Genomic DNA, 19318 nt, shown 5'->3' on the forward strand with positions numbered 1-19318 from the left:
GCAGCGGCACCGCGCATGCGCAGCAACGGGCGCCCGGTACCGGCGCGGCGGCGGCGGCGGCGCGGGGCTACTGCGCAGGCGCGCTGCGTCCTCCTCCGCCTGCGCAGCGCGTGCCGTCGCGTGTCGCCGCTGGCGCAGGCGCAGCGCTGCGCGCGGGCCAAGATGGCGGCCGGGAGCTCCTCGCGCTGGCTCGGGGCGGCCGCCGCCGTCGCCGCCGCCAGGAGCCGCGGGCCGGGGGACGCGCGGCTGCCGCTCGTCCGGCTCGTCCGGGGGCTCAGCGTCCCGCCGCCTCCCGCCGCCTCGGCCCGCGCCGCCCGCCGCCTCCTGCCGCTGTGCGCCGGGCTCTGCGCCGCGGGTGAGCGGGGCCGGGGGCGGCGGCGGCGGCGGCGGGCCCTCAGCGGGCCGGGGCGGGGGGCGGCGGCGAGCCGCGGGCGGTCGTGTCGGCGCCGGGCGGGGGGCCGGGCCCCTTCCGCCGGCCGCGTCCCCCCTCCCGCCCTTCGCGGCGCCGTCCCGGCCTCACCCCGGCCCCTCTGCCCTCCTCTCCCGCAGGGACGAAGCGCGCTGCCGCCGCCGCCGCCGCCTCCTTCCACAGCAGCGCCGCGGCCCGCGCCAAGGAGGACTATTACCAGGTGCTGGGGGTGCCCCGCACCGCCTCCCAGAAGGAGATCAAGAAGGCCTACTACCAGGCACGTCCTACCGCGGGCCCTGCCGGGGGGGGACTCTGCCGGGGCAGGCGGGCGGCCGCCGGGCCGTGGCCGAGGGCCCGTAGCCGGGTAGGGGAGTCGTGGCCGCCCGCAGCCTCCCTTGTATGGCAGAGAACAAAAAAAGGCTTTGAGATCCCCGTGTTTGGACCCGCCGGAGAGGAGGGGAGGTAGCGGAGGGAGAGCTCAGCGCATCGGTTTGGGGATCTCTTCAAAAGCGTGGTCCGCCTGCGCTGTTGTCTCGCGTCTTTCCAGAAGGTCCTGGGATTGCCGAGAGATTCAGGAGCAGCTTCTGTAGCTCCTTATATTGGGATGGTAACGGAAAATGAAGGCTTTTAGTTCCCTAAAATATAGAGAGTGAACGCCAGGCTTTGCCGGATGTGTTTTTCCTGGCATGTGAGCCATCCTAAAGTAAATTACTTTTGTTTGTCTCTAATACTTCAATTTTTGTTGTTTAGCTGGCAAAGAAATACCACCCTGATACAAATAAGGATGACCCTAAAGCTAAAGAGAAGTTCTCTCAGCTGGCAGAAGCCTATGAGGTAATATGCAGGATTTTCTTGTCATGACAAGGAGGAAAGATTGGAGGGTAGATGGGGCGAAACATTTCGTGTGTGCATTTCCTGTACAACCATGGCTAATTTTTCATGTCTTGTACTTTAGGCGTGAGTGCCTGTCCCGACGGTGTCTCCAGGAAATTACTTAGCCCATGTATCTGGTTTAGCTGCATATGTTTTGGGCTGTTTGAGTTTGTGCTCTTTCTTAGCAGTGACTGACTGGCACGGATGGGGTGGTCACTGCGGTGGAATTATTGGTCAGCTTAGATAAACAAACAAAAAAACCCTGTCAGCAGTTACTAGCTTTTTGAGACAAAGGTACCTTCCACTGTGCCGCACCCCAGCCCCATTTCTTCCTGCTCTTCAGCTCATTCAGCATTTCTTTTGTGCTGACTTTTGCTCTCGTGGGTTTTCAAATTTACCCCAGCACTCTTATCAGCAGCTTTCACACGATACGTTAATGATCGAATATATAACGTAAGTTAGTCTTGCTTACGATGACTTAGTAAGGTTTGTCATTTTCCTGATGACAAGCTGAGAGATACGAGGGAAGAAGCGGCTTGTCAGTAATTCATACGCTCCTGAGAGCTGGGATAGCCCTCCTGATGACAAGAAGGCTTGAAAATGGGGGCTTGTAGCCTTGAATTCTCCCGAGAGAGGCTGCTCTGCGGATGCAGGCTGTCCAGCTGCTGTACAGTGTCCTGATGCCATCGTTCTTTTGCCTCAAAGGTATTAAGTGATGAAGTGAAGCGGAAACAATACGATGCATACGGCACGGCTAGTTTTGATCCTGGCGCAGCAGGTGCCGGCGCTGGGCGGCAGTACTGGAGCAGCGGTCCATCGATTGATCCAGAAGAGCTTTTCAGAAAAATCTTTGGAGAGTTTTCGGGATCCCCTTTCGGCGATTTTCAGAACGTCTTTGACCAGCCACAGGAGGTATGAAGTGCGTTTATCTTCTCAGTAATGAAATGAAAATGAGAAATGAAAACCACAAAAGCTGGAGAGGGACACTAGTCTGTCACAGATCGCTCTGGGAGCGCGCTTCAGCAAAGAATTTGTTTCTGGGAGCATCAGCACATGAGTGTCCCGTTGTATGGGTGGGGGAGTCAGGTATTTTGGGTAAGCCATGTAGATATGTTCTCCTCATCTCCAGATAGAATATTTTTTTCTGGGCTTCAGCTACTTCATTTGGTGTTTCCTGACACCAGGTGGTGCTGCCAGACAATTCCATCGTTGTAGAGGCATCTCTTCTGCTGTACGTTGATTTACATATGCCTGCTTTGATCTGTAATGCTAAAAACCACAAAATACCTTTAACTATAAAACAGGCCTTCCAGCATTAGGTTTGACTGCTTAATTGTCTTAATTTTGCAACTTAATTGGCTTAACTTTGCAGTGGAGCCTGTAATAAAACAAGACCTATTTCTTATTCTTGCTCTTTCAAGTATTGACAGCGTTGGTTCACGTTCTGCCTTCAGAAGTGCTTGGTATTTGCTACTTCTGGCTTTACTAAAACCAGCCTTTCTATTATAAACAGAATTACCTATTTTGTGCAGTCATCTTTGCTGATGGAAAGAGTTTATTGAGGAAGAACAGATACTGTCATTGGGATTGAAAGCCTTCTCCCTCACCTGTTGCTGCATTCCCATTAAACAAAGCCTTCAGAAGTACTAAGAGTTTTCCTGAGGGCAGAAAAACACTTGACTTCTATTTTTACTTCCTTCTTTTCTATTTTTTAAATCTCGTTTCTGCTATGCGACTACTCATCAGACTGGTGAAATTGTAATTCCTGTAATGTCTGCTATCCTTTTGTGCCCCTTTTTATTTATGTGAGACAGATTATTGCTTCCTCAGATGAGGCAGAACCCGTCTGAATCTGTTTCTTCCCTCCTTTCTATTACCTAGATGTATTTTAAGCATTGTTTGATATTTGGCCCAAAACAACTTCAGTCTGCTTAAGACCCCATTGCATATCAGTTGTAGATTGACGTCCATGTTTCCTGTACAGTATATAATGGAACTGACATTCACCCAAGCTGCAAAAGGCGTTAACAAGGAGATTGTGGTGAACATCAATGACTCCTGTGAGCGATGCAATGGTAAAGGACACGAACCTGGTACCAAAGCGCAGCGCTGTCACTACTGCAGTGGCACTGGCATGGTAAGGGATTTTTAAGACACGGGTTCTGCTGCGCTTTTCCTTGTTGGGGCAAGTCAGTCCCTTCCCCAGAGAAAAATTCTCACTACAGTCATCAGGCTTATCTTGGGTGAAGCCGAGTTAATGTGGACTTGATGTTAACAGGCACTAGGAAGACTTTCTTTGTATTAAAGAAGTGCTCTGCCCAGGTAAAAGCACTAGCCTTCAGGGCTAGATCATCTGGTATCGTACATCAGCAAAACATATTTGTGTAATGTAACGGTTCTGAAATTACTTAACCCTATTTATACGATGTAAGAATTCTGAAATTACTTGGGCATTAAATTGGATACTTTGAATTGGGTGGAGGGAGGAGGGTGATGATAGCCTAAGGGTAATCATGAAATAAGAAGAGGCATGCTACTTACAGTAAGTAAAGAAATTAACGCCTCCCCTGTGGAGAAAGGCTGAGAGAGTTGGGGTTGTTCAGCCTGGAGAAGAGAAGGCTCTGGGAAGACCTTATAGCAGCCTTCCAGTACTTAAAGGGGGCTCATAAGAAAGATGGGGACAGAATTTTTAGCAGGGCCTGTAGTGATAGGACAAGGAGCAATGGTTTTAAACTAAAAGAGGGGAGATGCAGCCTAGGTTTAAGGAAGAAATTTTTTACGCTGAGGGTGGTGAAACACTGGCCCAGGTTGCCCAGAGAGGTGGTAGATGCCCCATCCCTGGAAACGTTCAAGGTCAGGTTGGACGGGGCTCTGAGCAACCTGATTTGGTTGAAGATGTCCCTGCTCATGGCAGGGGGGTTGGACTAGATGATCTTTAAAGGTCCCCTCCAACCCAAACCATTCTATGATCGAGCTTCAGGCTTTCAATTTCCACGCATCAAAACGGGCACTGGTAATCAGTCTGTGACCAGAGTACCTTTCTGCCCAGAACAGTGTAGGTGGTCAGAGGAGGCTGCAAGCTCTTCCCACCGTTTCCTCACGTGCTTCAATCTGATGGGTGGCTTTCACAGTTCAGTCCATAGCTTAGTCTCCATAGCGTTTTCCTGGACGCTGGCAATAATTCATGCAAATGGGTTGTCCTTGGATTCTTCAAAATACAGATGTTTGTATTTCTTTGTGAAATAGCACTGTAAGGAGCTTTGTCCTGCTTGCACATTAAAGCCTAGAGATGGAAAGTGTTGTGTTTCCCTTCCCCTCCCCATGAGACACTTGCTCACAGTGATGGTGTTCAGTGGAAATCAGAATGCGATGACGATTGAATCTGATCCAGCTTCTCACAAGCAGCATCCTGTTTGGATTTCTGAGCCAGTTTTCTGCTCCACCCCTTGCTGAAGGCTATTGCTGTCCTGTCAGGTTGCATATGCAATTAGAGGGACTCAGATGTGCTGGGCCAGTCACTGGCAGTGTTTTGTGGAAGTGAAAAGTACTGTCTCGGTACCAAATATTTGTACAATCTGTGTTTTCTTCACTAGGAGACGATAAATACCGGCCCTTTTGTAATGCGATCTACATGCCGACGATGCGGCGGTCGTGGTTCCATCATAACAACACCATGCGTAGTGTGTCGAGGAACAGGGCAAACCAAACAAAAGAAGACAGTGATGGTTCCTGTGCCAGCTGGTTAGTGTTGTACTTGTGTGCTGCTCTCTGTTAAATAACTATAGTTATTTGCTTCCACTTGGCCAACAGCAAGGCACTTGCCTCCAGGGCAGGGCTGGTCCCTGCCAGGTACGAATGTGAGAGCAACATAAGAAGTTTTGCTGCAGAGAAGTTATCTTAAGAGCAAAGCAGCTTGATAGCTTGGCAATTGAGAGGGTTAGTAATGAGATTAACTTTCTGGCTGTGGATATAAATGTTTGCTTTGCCCTTCCTGAGCCAAGGTTTTGGTTCTTGCGTGGATCCTTCTCGGCAGCTTTTGAAGAGTGAAACTCAAAAGGTTTTGTTGCCTTGGGTCTTTCGTTTGTCCTTGATGAAGCTTGGGGGGAGGGTGGGAAACTTGAAAGCTTGGCTCAGAAAAGAGTGCTGATGGCCTTCCTCACCAAAGAGGACAAAATGAGTGGTGGGGCTGAAGACCTGCTTCTCTGAGATCGCCCGGGGTGAGCAGCCTGTAATTTTCCTGCAGTTTGTGGAGGCTGCCCAGTGTTCCTTAGTCTGATGCATTTCCCTAAAGAATTCTGTAAGGGATTGAAGTGATGAGCCTGCTTGATGTATAGCCATCACCTTGGAGGTATAAACGTGTGCTGACACCTCATTCCTTTGGCCACGGCTCCTGCGGAGAGTTACTGTGCTGCCTGCTGGTAGGTCTTGTGTCTCGTGCTCCTGGATGTGCAGGTGCTGCTGTGGTGGCAGGCTTTTGGGGATGGCAAGAGATCTGAAGAGAAAAGCTGTAGGTATTCAAATAACACATGGATTATAATGGAAGGTAACATTCCCTCTTTTTTTGATTGCAGGCGTTGAGGATGGGCAGACAGTTCGGATGCCTGTGGGGAAGAAAGAAATTTTCATTACGTTCAGGGTACGTATTGTTATATTGTTGGCTGTTTTCATTATTTAAGTCGGTTGCTTGTTCCTTTTGCAACTGCCTGGGAAGCCTGACTGACTGAATGGGGGACAGAGGAGGAAGAGCGAGTGATCCTTTGAAACAGCTGAGGTAACATGAGCCACGTGAACTTTCTGAGATAGCAGAAGATCTGCATTGTAACAAGTGGTGTAACATTAAGTCTGCTCACGAAGAATTGCGCTGCTTGTTCCAGGGTGAGACCTTTATGGTAGCGTGCATCGAAATGTAGAGTAGGTTCTTGATGCCTTGAGTCTTTGACTTGGAGATGTGAAGGAGCTGTCTGCTTGCAGTGGTGGAAGCGCTGAGGAGGGCTGCGGGAATGCCTGTGAGAGGCTGGCTGGTCAAATGTCATTTTGCAGATAGACGTTAAGTGCTGCTTTGCATGTGTTTTGTAGCTGGGGCCCTCTTCTCCTGTAGGTACCCTGTCATACGCATCTCTGTCAAGGAGAGAACTTTTTCCAGCACCTATTTTTGTGGTTCAGGAGGATTTAATTCTCTTCCAGCTTGTGAGGCCACTGCAAAGGTGCTTGCTGCCCTCTTCTCTTCTGGCTTTCCCCTGTTCAGGGTACCGGACAAGGCAGTGTCTTCTCTGTCTCCGCAGAATCATACTGACACTGATAAATTAACAACAGGATTAGGGGAGGGAGTTGCTGAGCTAGGAAGCAGGCATCCTCCTAAGCCTCTGGCTAATCATGGTCATGTCAAGATCTGTATTTTTCTAAAAGACTGAACATTAACTTGGACTTCTTAGCCATGCAGTCTGTGGATGGTAAAGGGTCTGACTACAGCATTCTGGTATGTTTTCTTCTGAGAACTTTCAAAGTGGTTCACCATGAGAACTTCATGGTGTTGTGCTCACTTCTCTTTGGAACTGCCTGCCTTTTAGGTTCAAAAAAGTTCTGTGTTCAGAAGAAACGGAGCAGATATCCATTCAGACCTCCTTATTTCAATAGCACAGGCTGTTCTGGGAGGCACAGCCAGATGTCAAGGCTTGTATGAGACAATCAATATCACGGTAAGTACCATTATGTGGAAGAGCTTGGGCATAAATCGATGTGGGACAGCAGAGGCTTCTCCTTTGCTGCAAAGGTGGTGCAAATCTCTTAAGTCGCCAGTATCGCGTTTCAGACTTCTTCAGGATTGAGCCTCAGGTGGTTTGTGACCTGCTTGGTCACACCTCCTTGCCTGTCGCTGTGTAGGGACAGGGAAGGGAAGGGCTGGGTGGATTGCTGGACAAATCCCATCCAAGGTCTACAGCCTGTGTGAGGTTCTTTACTCGTTCCTTCAAAAGCTTTTCCGTCATTACTGACTTAGCTTCTGAATGTGTCCAGATGCATGAACGTACCAGATCTCTCCCGTCCTACTTTGAAGCTTGCTGGAGAAGTAGTTAATTTTTATAGACATGTAATGTAATTTATAAATGGTTAAACTAGAGTAATAAATGTGATCCTCTCTGTGTTCATAGATACCCCCTGGTATTCAGCCAGACCAGAGAATTCGACTGAGCGGGAAAGGCATTCCCAAGGTTAACAGTTACGGCTACGGAGACCACTACATTCACATAAAGATAAAAGTTCCTCAGTAAGTAGAGCTAATACAAGTTTCTGTGAGATCTTGGAGCTTTTTGCAAAAAACATTGTTCAGAAAGAGTTTGTGAAAATTCCTTCCTGCTTTATCAAGATCATTAATTTCTCACTCTGCTTTTAATTGTGATGTGAGGTAGACTTTTTTTTTAATAATACCATTTGGCAACCCAGCTCTAAAAATCCTAAACCCTGGAAATACATAAGTAGTTCTTCACCTGTGTATTTGGCTGGCTGGCTGGGATTCTGTCTGGATCCCGGTTACATAAATTCAGTGTTCTGGCTTAGAACGCATTTGTGCTCTCACACCTACGGCTTAAAGGAACTGAAGTCCTTGGCAGTTGCTTTTCAGGCTGCTTGGCCACCCTCTGCTCCTGTGGTGAAGGAAACTTGTTAGCTTGTATTGCTGCACTTGGCAAGGGAGTTCATTTCCTGAGGTCTCCCCACCAGATGTGTGTTCTGTTGCAGCTCCATACAGTTCTTCTCAGCACTTCAAAATATTTTGGTTTTTCACTGCAGTTTGGTGAAATGCAGTGGGTCATACCTCTTCTCTTCTACTGAGGCTTATTCTTTACAGATTGCTCATTTTAAGAGCGCTGTAGGGATTCGCAGTGTATGCCAGGTATATTAATCTTGTACTTCCAGTAGCTGCCTCTTGTGCGTGCTGCTGGAGAAGGTTAAGGAGGTCTGTAGATAACATCTGTCCCTAAAGATGGCTGTAGCCAACACCTCTGTCTTCGACCTGCAGGAGGCTGACAGATCGACAGAGAGCCTTAATGATGAGCTACGCCGAGGACGAGGCAGATGTGGACGGCACAGTGAATGGAGTCACAAATACAGCATCAGGTGAGCGGTGGGAATTAGTGCTTCTTCCTCCTGGAGTTGGCATGGGAGTGCAGAGCGCTTCCTGAGGGTTCCTGGGGAGGAAGGTGAGCCAAGGTCACCTGGAGAGAGCATGTCAGCACAACCTGCCAAGCATGTTATATTGGAAATAGTTTTAGTGTGATGCTAATACGCTGTAGCACAAAGCAAGGAGGTAGCCTCTTCCCAGAAAGCTTTACTCTAATACTTACTGGGCAAATCTGTGCATGAGTAGAGAGCAGGTATTGAGATACTCCAGGGTCCTGACAAGTTGTGGTGAGTCTCGCTGTGGTGATGAAAGCCTTCCGCTCCCTGCTTCTGCCCCTGTGCCAGAAGTAACTTGTCTTAGTAGCAGAGGTAGAAAAAGAGAATGTGCTTGAGGCCAATTTTCTGTGTGAGCTAATCCATTGTGCTTCTGACCACAGTGGCGATGGTTCTCCTTGAAAGCTGAAGGGGAGTACTGCTGTCAAGGTTGCTCTAAGCCGTATTTTGTGCACATGGGGGAATCTTGGATAGAAATATTCATTGGCGCTGAGTGGTGGCTCCAGTCAGTAGACAGCGTCTAGCGTGATGGAGGGAGTGAAGCCAGCTGGGAGCTTTGTAAAGCTGCTCTTTCAGCTCCAGATTAAAAATTTTGATCCAATAATTGTGTTTCTTAAGTTTCAGTGGTGAGGTACCTGGCAGCAAGAGCAGCTAAAGAAAAAACATATGGTAGAACAGTAAGGCAAGAACTTTGTCTTGTGCTATTGGGAAACAATTTTTTCTTTGCTTGTACTGGAACAATGAACTTAAATCTGGTTGGATTGTGATTTCTTTCTGTTTGAAACCAAAAAGGGCATTTATGACTGCATACAGCTAGGCAAAGGTGAAGGTCTTTCAAAGCTGCTAAATGATCCCAGGAACTCAGGTCCTCCAAAGCCTGAGGAGTACAGGCTGAAGTTCAGGATATTGGAAGGCAGCATCTGCCAAATACTTACCAATGTTATGTTTTATAGTGCTTCCATAACACAGAAGTTAACTCTTTTCCGCTGAGGGTAAGCATTAAAGGTCAGCCTTAGGGGGAAGGGGAGAGATCTCTAAACACAAAACTTTCATTCCAGCTTTTTAAAGACGTTTATGTGCCAAAGGAAAAAAATGCTCCCCAAATTTGTTTTTTAAAAAGCAAACGTGCCAGTTTTTACCACAATTAGGCAGCAAGGTGGATAAAAACCAATGCCAGTAGTTTGCAGTGTAGAGACAGGCTGTTGCTGAAAGCGTGTCCTTGCTCTGGGAAGCAGAAATACCCCGAGTGGATGGAGGCGTGTTCTGCCGCGGACCTCGGTATTTCATACCATTGCATCAGTCTGAGCTCAGCAGTCAGCTGTGGGAGGATGGGGAGGACTGGACTTTGTGTTCTCTGTGTGCAAAGAAAGCTCGAGGAGGATTCAGGGGTCTTGTTAGTGACAGCTTTACTGTAGAAAAAGCAGATTAGCAAAGAGGTCTCCTTTGTTCTTGCTGTAACCACTTCTCGGAGGGACAACCAACTTCTCAGGACCTGTTTATATAGGAAAGTTATGCTCGTTGCTGTCAGGAAGATTCCTTATCTGGACACTTGTTCTGAAATACTTGTAGCCTTTTTCATTCTAGCCTGAGTTCATTTTGTCCTTGACACTGGTTGTCTGAGCATTGCATGAGGATTACTTGAGGCAGGCTCCTGGTATGGTTTCGCACTGCTTTGCTCTAAAGGGTCACGATACAACCGTGAAACAGGAAGACAGATTGTTCCAGGGACCACCAATATAGGGTTTTTTTTCTGTAAAGTCATGGCTGGCGGCGGTCAAGCTGACAACTTGGTTTTGGTGGCAGGCTCTCAATTACAAGTGCTTGTTTCCAAAGCCTGTGGGGTCTCTGACTTGATTGTGCAGCACGAGAATTCCCTTGCCAGTTGGAGCCCTGGGGAGAGGGGAAGGGAACGGTGTTACCTAGGCTCACGGTCATCTTTCCCACTTCTGGGGTCAGGGCTCTCCAGTGCTTTCACTGAAGTGGGCCAGTACTGTGGCTCACTGCCAGGTGCAGCCCTGTATGTGAGGACGCAGGCAAAACCAGCTGCCTTGACTTGACCATTCCCTGTCTAAAATAACCCTCTCACTTCGTCAGGGGTGCTGCCTACTGGTGGGAGATGTATCTGACTGCAGCCCTTTGCTGTTTGTGTCCAGGTGGCAGGGCCACGGCTAGCGCTGACGCAGGCGGGGATAGGCCTGAGGCTGAGGAGAACAAGGAGGGATTCCTTTCCAAACTTAAGAAAATGTTTAGCTCCTGACACCCCATCCGAGGTAGGAGGCCTCTTGTGTTTTATTGTCGTCTTTCCCCCACACTAAAAGCAGAATTTGCACTTCTTGGGAGGTAGAAGCAGCAAAAGCACAGCATTGCTTCTCACTTAGCCTCAGGCCTTCCAGCCACTGGTGTGAAAAGCCCTAGCTGTCCCCTGTGACCTGGAGCAAAAAGCCAGGGACTAAATTGCATTGTTGCTGCAGCAAAAAGCAGCAAAAATGGTGGAAAAATGCTGGGTACATCTTCAGGGAGGTTGGCCTCCCCTGCAGCTCTGCTTCCTTGTCCACTCAGTGGCTGTACCTGATTCAAAGCACCGAGGGTGTTCCCGTTAGCTGGTAAAGCTGGGACTGGGCAGTTCTGCTGTCACCGCAAAGGCTGGGCTTGCCGGGAGGCGCAGGTGGGCCTGCAGAGCCTCTGGTGCTGGTCGCGCAGGCTGGACTCTCCCCTGCTGCGGGGTTACAGCACCAGGAGGGAATCGGTCTTTGTCGTAAAGCACAGCAAAGCCCCTCCACACAAACGAGCACAGTGTTACAGCTCAGGGTGCCATTTAGTTGGTGCTGGCCTGCTGTGAGGGAGCGCTGGAGACTCAAAATCATCTATGGCAGACTGTGGTGTCTTGGATTCCAGGGACTCAGCTTCCTCTCACTGCAGGCTTGAAAGTTGTCTGTTCTGCGTGGCTGGCAAAGCGTGATGGCAGGTCAGGTGGGGAGGTGCTCTCGTGCCTGCGCTCTCAAAGCAGGCTGCAGGGGCTGCTGCGTGCCTTAGGCCGATTCAGTCAGGAAACACTAAACTTTTCTCTTGCTTCAACTGCAGGGAAGCGTTCTACTGGAAACTAAGAGCCAGCAGCAGCAGATCATGTTTGCAGTTGGGGATGAATCTTTCTGGCAGCGGGCTCTGGAGAGTGAAGGATGTCAGTCAGCAGCACAGTGAGAATCCCAGCTGGAGAGGCTACAAACCACTGAGGCACCAACAATCATCATGATACAAAACCCCACCCACTGTCCTAGGAAATGTTAATGAAGGAAAATGCCAGCTTTGCAGAAATGCAGCGCTCTCTTGAGGTTGCTCCACAGTCCCTACTGCTGCTGGAAACTTACTTGGTAACAATTAATGCTGAAATATTATTTAGAATCCAGAACAGTGGAAACATGAAATAAAAATTGTCCTTCCAGTGCAGAGTGGAGCAGTTTGCTGTATGGAGTCCAAGATGGCCGCTGCTCACTCAGGTGCCCTTCTGAATGCTAGATGTGCTTGGTGAACCTGTCACTGCTTATTTTCTCCTAGGAGACTTGGTGGGTCAGTGAGTTTTAACCTTGTCTTCACGACAGCCCTCCTTACCTGTCCTGCACATCTCTCAGCATGGGAAGCCTCCCTGTGGCTGGGACTCATCAGAGCCCAGCTGTAGCTGTCCTGGCTCCCTCAGCAGCTGTGATGTTTCTTAGTCCTGCTGATTTCCTGCACAAAGAGCAGTGATGGAATCTGCACTTTGCCTCAGGTTCCCCCCCCCCCCCCCCCCAACTAAAGTTACAACACAAATGCTGTTGCTTCTGAATGGGTACAAGTTTACCACCAAGCCCTTTGCCAGTCTGGGACAAAGTCTTTTATTACATTAGCGCAACACCTGTAGCATAAATACTTGATCAAGAGTCATTGTTCCTACATGTGTGAGAATACAAGTGAAGTCGAGGTGGAGTCAAGCTCTTGCAGTGAGTATTTTCATGGTTACTGTAGCCCGCTGTTGTTAGTTATACCGTGCAGGTACACAGCCCACGTACTAATCGACCAGTTAAACAAGTCTTGCCCTTAATTTGCTGAAATAAAGCACGCGTTGCCTCCTGATTAAACTGTCTGTAAAGTGATTCTGTATCCATGTAAATAAGATTGACTTCATAAAGATATTTAACACGTGCTGTGCCTTGCTGCCTTGTCTACTCTTCCAACCTTGTCTGTCACCCCCTTTCCCTCCCCCAGTAACAGACAGGAAGGTCTTCTCTCGGACAAGGAGAGGATAGGGCTCCATGTCTTGAGCATCCTACTGGTGGCTGCGATTGACTTTAAGCACAGGCGAAGTGCCAAATCCCAGAGCTCTTATCTGAGCAGTACCTTAAACGTGGTGGTGTGGGGGAAGGAGCTTTTTAAGGGAGTCTTAAATCCTAAGGTTGGACAGTCTTGCAAAGGTTTTACTCAACTCACAGGGCTAGTGATTGAAATTAGCTCTGGGAGCCCAAAGGCCCAGCCACAGCTGAGAGCTGTCTGAGTTGAGGAATCGGGCTCAGCTTTCATGTTACACAGCGCAGGAAGTCGCGGCACAGTCCCTGTTGCCAGGCTGGGGCTAAGGCAGCGCTCCGTCCCTCCAGGTATGCTGCTCTGCCCGCTGGCTCACCTGCGGTGCCGGAACCTGGTCCGTGGAGAAACCCCAGTGTTTTCTGCTTGCTCAGGAGCCTGCGCCGGTGCTGGTTGTGGGCTGGCTGTGGGTACCTGCAGTGGCTGCAGAGAAGGCCCTGCCCTTCGGGGCCCAGAGGTACGATACATGCAGCTCACTGAGTGGTGCCGTCTGCTCAGAGCTGCCTAGGAAAGAGGGTGATCCTGGGAAAACAAGCCGCCAGCACCCTACAGCCGTGAAAACACCCAGAATCACTAAACACACACCTCCCTGAAGACAGCATGCAAAGGTAGTGCTTCTCCCACCTGTCTGCCTGCAGCTGTACAGCCTTTCCTCTTGTTCTAATTGCACTGGTCTAAACAGTCTCAGCCAAGTCGCAGGAGAGCCCTGGAGCACGCACGCAGACCAAAGCTCTTCCCAGCTCGGGTAGGGCCAGCCTCTCACCAGGGTGCTGCGGAAAGGCAGCATGGCTCAGCGCAGCTCGCCTCCTCGCCCAGTTCCCACTACCTGCTGCAGAAGCTCGAGTGGAAGAGGAGGGAGGGAAGGCGGCCTTCTTGTCTGCCACCCACTGAGGGAAGGTGCGAGCCTTGGCGTTGAGTTTCATGGTCAGGTCCATGTTGCGGTCTGGCTTCAGGGCGTAGAAACGGAACATAGCAGCCATTTCCTTGGCCCCAGGGGAGCCATGTTCCACATACTGCTCCGGTGAGATCTGCAAAAAGAATTGGGGAGAAAACAGTGTTGTCACAGGGCAGAGGCTGCTGGGACCTTTCCCTTAGACCATGCAGGGAAGCCGAAGACGGCTGCGTTAGAGCAGCCTGCCGTGTTACTTCCACTGGCGAGGAGGGCTCTGCTGCTCTGCAAGTCATTTTGGTTGGGTTTGTGTAAATGAAGCAGCGGCCCTGCAGCGTGAGGGCAAGGCAGAGGAAAGCCTTTGCCAGAGCACGCTGGTGGGAGGTGGGATGAAGCAGACCACTGTGTGTTGGTTGGTGCTGACCCAGGAGTTTCCCCCAGGCCACCCTTCCTCCAGACACAGTGTGAGAAAGGATGGTGGTGGGGAAATCATGCCATGCAGATGCTCAGGAGCTTTTTCTGGATTTGTCCCGAGCCAGCTGCCCCCCGAAGCCACAGCCACCAGCAGGGCTGTGCCGCTGAGCACCCTGCAGCCCTGCCTGGCAGGGAACAGCCCAGCCTGCTCTGGTCAGCCCCCAGCTCTGGCACACAACCCACTCTCCCCAGCAGCCAAGGCCCGGAGCAGCTATGAGGGAGCCCTTCCCTGCACCAGGGTACGAGCTGTGGCCGACAGGGCCTAGAAACACAGGCTTGGGGGACACAGGAGAGCTCTGGAGAGCCTGAGCAACCCAGGCTGCTCCCTGGTACCCCAGCACCCACTCTCTCTGCCCAAATCAAAGGGTGGATCACTGTGCTTCTGCACTGTGCTGCGCTGGGGCCCGGGGAAGAAGAGAGCTGTTTATTTGCCCCTGGCAGAGCAGAACCTGCAGAAAGCATCAGAGGTGCTTTGTTTCTGCTGAAAACTGCTTTGTTCTCAAAGCAGAGAGCCACCGCACCCCTCATCCATTGTACTGGCTGCCCGAGGGGAGCAGCACAGCCGAAGGACAAACAAACAAACAAACAAACAAAAGTCAGGGGGCACGGAGAGGCCAGCGCTGTAATGGTGACGCGGCAAGGCCCTCAGGGAAGACCTGCTGAAGGGAGGGGCACACAGCACAGACCTGTTCTGTAGGTGCCCAGCCCCACTGGCGACTGCCCGGCCCCTGGCTCTTCTGGAGACCGCCCGCTTCAGTTATCCCCCAGGCCCAGGCTCAGACCTGCCCGGGCGCACCTGCACGGTCCGTGAGCACGGGTCGCTTCAGTGACGATACCAACGAGGCAGTGCCAGCGTGTGCTCCAGCCACATGCAGCGGCAGCGGGACTAATCCTGGACACCAGCGCTAGGTTGTACCAAACCCGTACACCAAGCTACGAGGGCCCGCCACCCTGGCAGCTCCTGACCTTGCTGCTGGGGCAGGACAGCACTCGTTTTGCCAGTGCTGTCCGTGCTCAGTCCCTGTACAGGTCCCCCCCCACTATTCCAGACCAACGGGAGAGGCTGGGCACATTGCTCCTCTGCTGCTGCCAGGCAGGGGTGCTCACCTGCAGCCAGCAGCAGCCCGGCCTGGGCAGGGACCTGCGGAGCGCCTAGCTGTTGCGAAGGCACCAGGATCGTCCCCTCACCACAAGGAGGGCTGCAGGGCCCTGAGCGAGCTTCCCCCCACCTCAAGAACATCACATACACCAAGGGATGCTTCCTACCTTGCTGGCTTCCACGGTCTAGCCCGGCTGCTGGGAGAGGACAGTGGCGTACTCTGCCTCGGTGAGCTTGCCAGTGCCGAGCCTGATCACTTTGCCTATGTACTCCTCTGGGGACTTCAGCAGGCAAAGCACAACAGGCCCAATGTCCTCCACCACCATCCCATCCATGGGGGTGTCCCCCATGGGCAGCACTGTACAGGAGAGATTGATCCTGGTCAGAGTGCCACCCAGCTCCGAGGAGGTACAGCTGGAGTTTTTGGCACCCAGCTTCTGAACATGAGGTGAGGAAGAGCCAAGAGCACCGCATCAGCATGGCAAGCCACAAGAGCACCTGCAGGGCTGAGCTAAGAGACCATGAGCGGCCAGAGCAGCACCGTGACTTGCCTGGATCTGCAGCCCCACCTCTGACCTCTGATGTCCCAACTGCAGGGGGCTGGGGTGTCCAGAGACACTCTGGGATCTGCAGAGCGGCCCTCAGCACCAGAAACAGGACTGGGATCTCACTTATTTCTTGCAGGCCACCAAACAGGTCTGAAGGACCATAATGCAGCTGCAGCTTGCTGTGGTCAAGCTGGCACAGACCTCTTTTCCCCATCAGTCTGCAGCCCTGGTGGTTTCACCAGCCCTCAGCGAGCCTTTGCACAGTGCGAACAGATGCGAACTACAGGACAGTGACCTGGAAAGCGAGAGGTCCTGTCTTACCTTTGTCCTGGGTATCTCCCTGTGGGACCTTCTGCGGCTTGAAGATGGAGAGGAAGTTCTCAAAGTAGAATGGCAGTCAGATGGTCATGGGGGGAACACCAACTTTCTGGAAGTACTCCTCCACCACACCTTTGCCGTTGAAGTGGAGCACCTCCAGCCGGTCTCCCGTCAGCTGCTTCATGTTCTGCATGTACACGACGTGTACATGACACGGCTGCTGTACACGACGTGGTGCAGACCGAGGCGCTTCAACAGGTCAGCAAGTCGCTTTCCCTGGGTGAAGGGTGAAGCCAGCCATGAAGACGGGAATGGCTCCCTTGGGACACACGGGAGCTCTCACCATCCCCACACACCCCCCTTCCCCTTCGTTGTGCTGGGCAGGAGGGCAGGATCCAACACACGCCAGCTGAGCAAGCTCCGCAGCATCTGGCATCCCGAGCCCTCAGCTGGAACCAGGGCTGAGCAGACCCCACGAGCCCCGTGAGTTGCCCAGGTGGAACAGAGTCCTCTGCTTACACCATCCTCCATTAGAAAGAGCACACACCCTCCAGCTTTGGTGCTAGCTCCTCCACCAAGCACACCAACACCAGCCCTAAAGATATGCTGGGGCTAAAATACCTGCCCTAATATATCTTAGCTCTCGTTCGCTGCCATCCAGGCGTGGCAATCGTGCCACCTTGCAAAATCTGTCCTAGAGTGAACACCACCCTTGGGGAAGGCCCTGGGATTTCTGATGCCACAGCACATTTTGGCCCCAAAGTTGCAAGTGCAGAGAACTACAGGACTGCAGGCAGCGACAGTCCTGGCTCAGCCTCGGGAAGTCTCTGCGGAGCCGAGTCTTCCCACTCCTGCTACTCTGACTCCCAGGCAGTGCTCTCTACCGTGCCAAGTCTCAAGGCATTTAACCACTCCCTGAAGGCACCAGATCCTGGAGCCACCTGACTGCGAGGGAACAGGGAACAAGTTCTGGCTTTGCAAGAACTGGGACCTGGTTTGTTTGCGAGGCCTTGGGACTTTTCTGGACTGGCCACTTGAACCATCAGGGCTGGCAAGGCTGCACTAAGAGCTGTCCCATGACCCCCACCCTGATGCCACACAGCTGTCCCTCGATCCCCCCCTCCCAGGCCATTCTGCATGTGGTCCCTGTTAAAGCAAACACCGATACCAGCGTGATTTCTTTCTCTTTGCTGCAGTGCTCCCAGAAGTTGGTTACAACAAAGGCTCCGTAAGCACCTGTCAAGGCCAGCTCCAGCGATGGCTCATCGTCCTGATCCGCCTTCACGACCTCAGCTCCACTCTGCTTCAGCTCCTCGGCCTCCTTCTTCACGGGGCTCCACATAACTGCGTGGACCTTGAAGATCCCATCTTCCAGCAGAGCCTGGGCCATGCAGCTCCCCTGAGCAGCCCCCCAAGCCCCTGTAGGTGCAGACCTGTCCAGAGCCCCGGCTTCCCGCAGGGCTCTGCTCACGAAGGGAGGTGGGATGAGCTGGGACTGTGAGATGGAGCTGCTCGACCCCAGGCTCCCTCTGTGACACAAGGCCCAAGTCCCTTCAACCCACCCTCCTGCCCGCCCCACCGCCTGTTCCCTGGGCGGCTGCTCCAGCCAGGCAGGCGCTTTCCAGACCCCCCGAACCTCCGCGGGGCCTCCGAGCCCGGCTGTTCCGGAGGCTGTCGGTGCCCCTGCCCGCTGCTGCGGGCACCCGAAGCACCTCGCCGCCGCCGCCGGGCAGGTCACCGTGGCACGGCCCAACCCTCGCCCTTCCCACCGGCCTGGGCCAGAGCCCGGCAGCCCCGGGGCTCCGGAGGGGCGGCAGCCCCCGGGCAAGGGCCGGGCCCTTCCCCGTGCACTCACCGGCTGCCCCGAGCGCCACGATGGGTTTCTTCCCAGCCATGAGGAAAAGCGGGCGGCCCCGGGGCTCTGCCAGGGCGAGAAGCGGACAGGCCGCACCGCCGGGTGGGCCCGGCGAGGCCGCGGCTCAGCCCCCGGCCCGGCCCCGCTCGGGCGGGCTTCCCCGGGCACGGCAGGGGGGCGGCGAGGGCCGTGAAGGAACGCGGCGGCAGCGGGGACCCATCGCCGGTCTCGGCGGGAGCCCAGGGCGGCGCGGAGCCGCGTCCCGCCACAGGGGCGGGGGGACATCGCGGATCTCCTCACTTCGGTTCGGCTCTGTTCGGTTCGAATCGGCTCCGTTCGGTTCTGCTCGGCCCGACCCGACTCCGCTCGGCTATGTCCGGCTGGGCGGGCCTCACTTGTCCATCCCTCTCCCCGGCCCCGCCCACCCCCGCCCGGCCCGGCGGGCAGCGGGGGCACGTGGCCGCCGGCGGGAGGCAGCGGGCCGGGGCCGGGGCCGGGGCCGGGGCCGGGGCCGGGGCCCGATCCAGCTCCATCGGCCGAGCCGCTTGCTTCCTCCTCAGTCACTGTCCGCTTAAAATCTGAGAGCAGCCGCGTAATCCCCCAGAGGTCGTTGGGCGTTGCACCCCTTCCGCCCCGGTTTCTGGAGTCCTCCCGAGGCTTGTAGACCCCCGCGCTGCAACAGCAGGAGGGTTGCGCGTCCTCCGGTAACGGGCTTTGCACGTTTGCTTGGTGTGGAAACCCGGCTGCTCCCAAGGAGCATCCCCCCGCTCCCTCCGGAGACGGGACAGTGTGTTATCCCCAGGCGAACAGCTTCGGCGTGGGGCTGAGCTCGGGGAGCGGGCCCTGATGACCCCCTTGCCAAGCAAGCCGGGCGACTCAAAATGAGCAGAGTCGTCTCCGGGGCTTTTCTAGCTGCCCCCGCGAGTTCGGTGTCACCTCAGGAGCTTCGCCGGGCCGGTTAGAGATGCCGAGCAGGGGCTGTGCTCGCTGAGGGATGGGTCAAACTCATCCTGCTGGGAACTCCGTAGGTTGAACTCAGTAAGTATGTTGGGAAATTTGGGTTTGAATCAAGTAAACAGCCTGGAAAATACACGAGGGACATGTTATATACATTTGCAAATAAAGACTTCAGATGTATGAATTAACATCAATGAATAATTGTGAAAGCAGGAGGGACAGCCCCGACTGGGGCTTCTGAACAGTCATTTTTGATGTGAGGGATCTTCAGCTACAGCTTATTGGGAAGGTGACAGCTGATGGGACTTCCCAGATGCCATCTCCTCTTGAAACCAGCCTCCTCACAGGGTAGGAAATCACCAACAGACCTAACGCTTGGGAGAGGAAAGGTTTTAAC

The 19318-nt window shown here is 53.1% G+C and overlaps 2 protein-coding genes across 3 annotated transcripts in view; one reads left to right on the top strand and one right to left on the bottom strand.

The window, feature by feature from the left end:
• Positions 1-12625, top strand: DNAJA3 (DnaJ heat shock protein family (Hsp40) member A3). 2 transcript variants are annotated; one of them, XM_072878670.1, is made up of 12 exons: positions 1-355; positions 550-686; positions 1160-1243; positions 1988-2194; positions 3267-3419; positions 4876-5023; positions 5854-5918; positions 6850-6978; positions 7429-7544; positions 8295-8392; positions 10603-10719; positions 11531-12625. In XM_072878670.1, exons 1-11 carry the CDS (start codon positions 16-18, stop codon positions 10704-10706), a joined length of 1581 nt encoding a protein of 526 aa, XP_072734771.1. In that variant the 5' UTR covers positions 1-15; the 3' UTR covers positions 10707-10719; positions 11531-12625. The 2 variants fall into 2 exon arrangements, with proteins under 2 accessions (XP_072734771.1, XP_072734772.1); XM_072878671.1 differs by lacking the exon at positions 10603-10719.
• NMRAL1 (NmrA like redox sensor 1) overlaps positions 12620-19318 on the bottom strand; it is a 17090-nt gene continuing 10391 nt past the window's right edge. Inside the window, exons 2-5 of the mRNA XM_072878674.1 lie at positions 17346-19044; positions 16113-16385; positions 15411-15601; positions 12620-13809 (exon numbers count right to left, since the gene is read on the bottom strand). Coding sequence (XP_072734775.1) covers positions 16369-16385; positions 17346-18249 — 921 coding nt within the window. The 5' untranslated portion in view covers positions 18250-19044 and the 3' untranslated portion in view covers positions 12620-13809; positions 15411-15601; positions 16113-16368. The remainder of the gene's footprint in view (positions 13810-15410; positions 15602-16112; positions 16386-17345; positions 19045-19318) is intronic.

The sequence above is a fragment of the Ciconia boyciana genome, chromosome 13, assembly GCF_034638445.1.
Source record: "Ciconia boyciana chromosome 13, ASM3463844v1, whole genome shotgun sequence".
Lineage (NCBI taxonomy): Eukaryota > Metazoa > Chordata > Aves > Ciconiiformes > Ciconiidae > Ciconia > Ciconia boyciana.

Coding starts and splice junctions, on each gene's coding strand:
- DNAJA3 (XM_072878670.1), top strand. CDS start 16: ATGCGCAGCAACGGGCGCCCGGTACCGGCGCGGCGGCGGCGGCGGCGC. Junction 2,195..3,266: donor TCTTTGACCAGCCACAGGAG/GTATGAAGTGCG, acceptor TTTCCTGTACAG/TATATAATGGAACTGACATT. Junction 5,919..6,849: donor AAATTTTCATTACGTTCAGG/GTACGTATTGTT, acceptor CCTGCCTTTTAG/GTTCAAAAAAGTTCTGTGTT.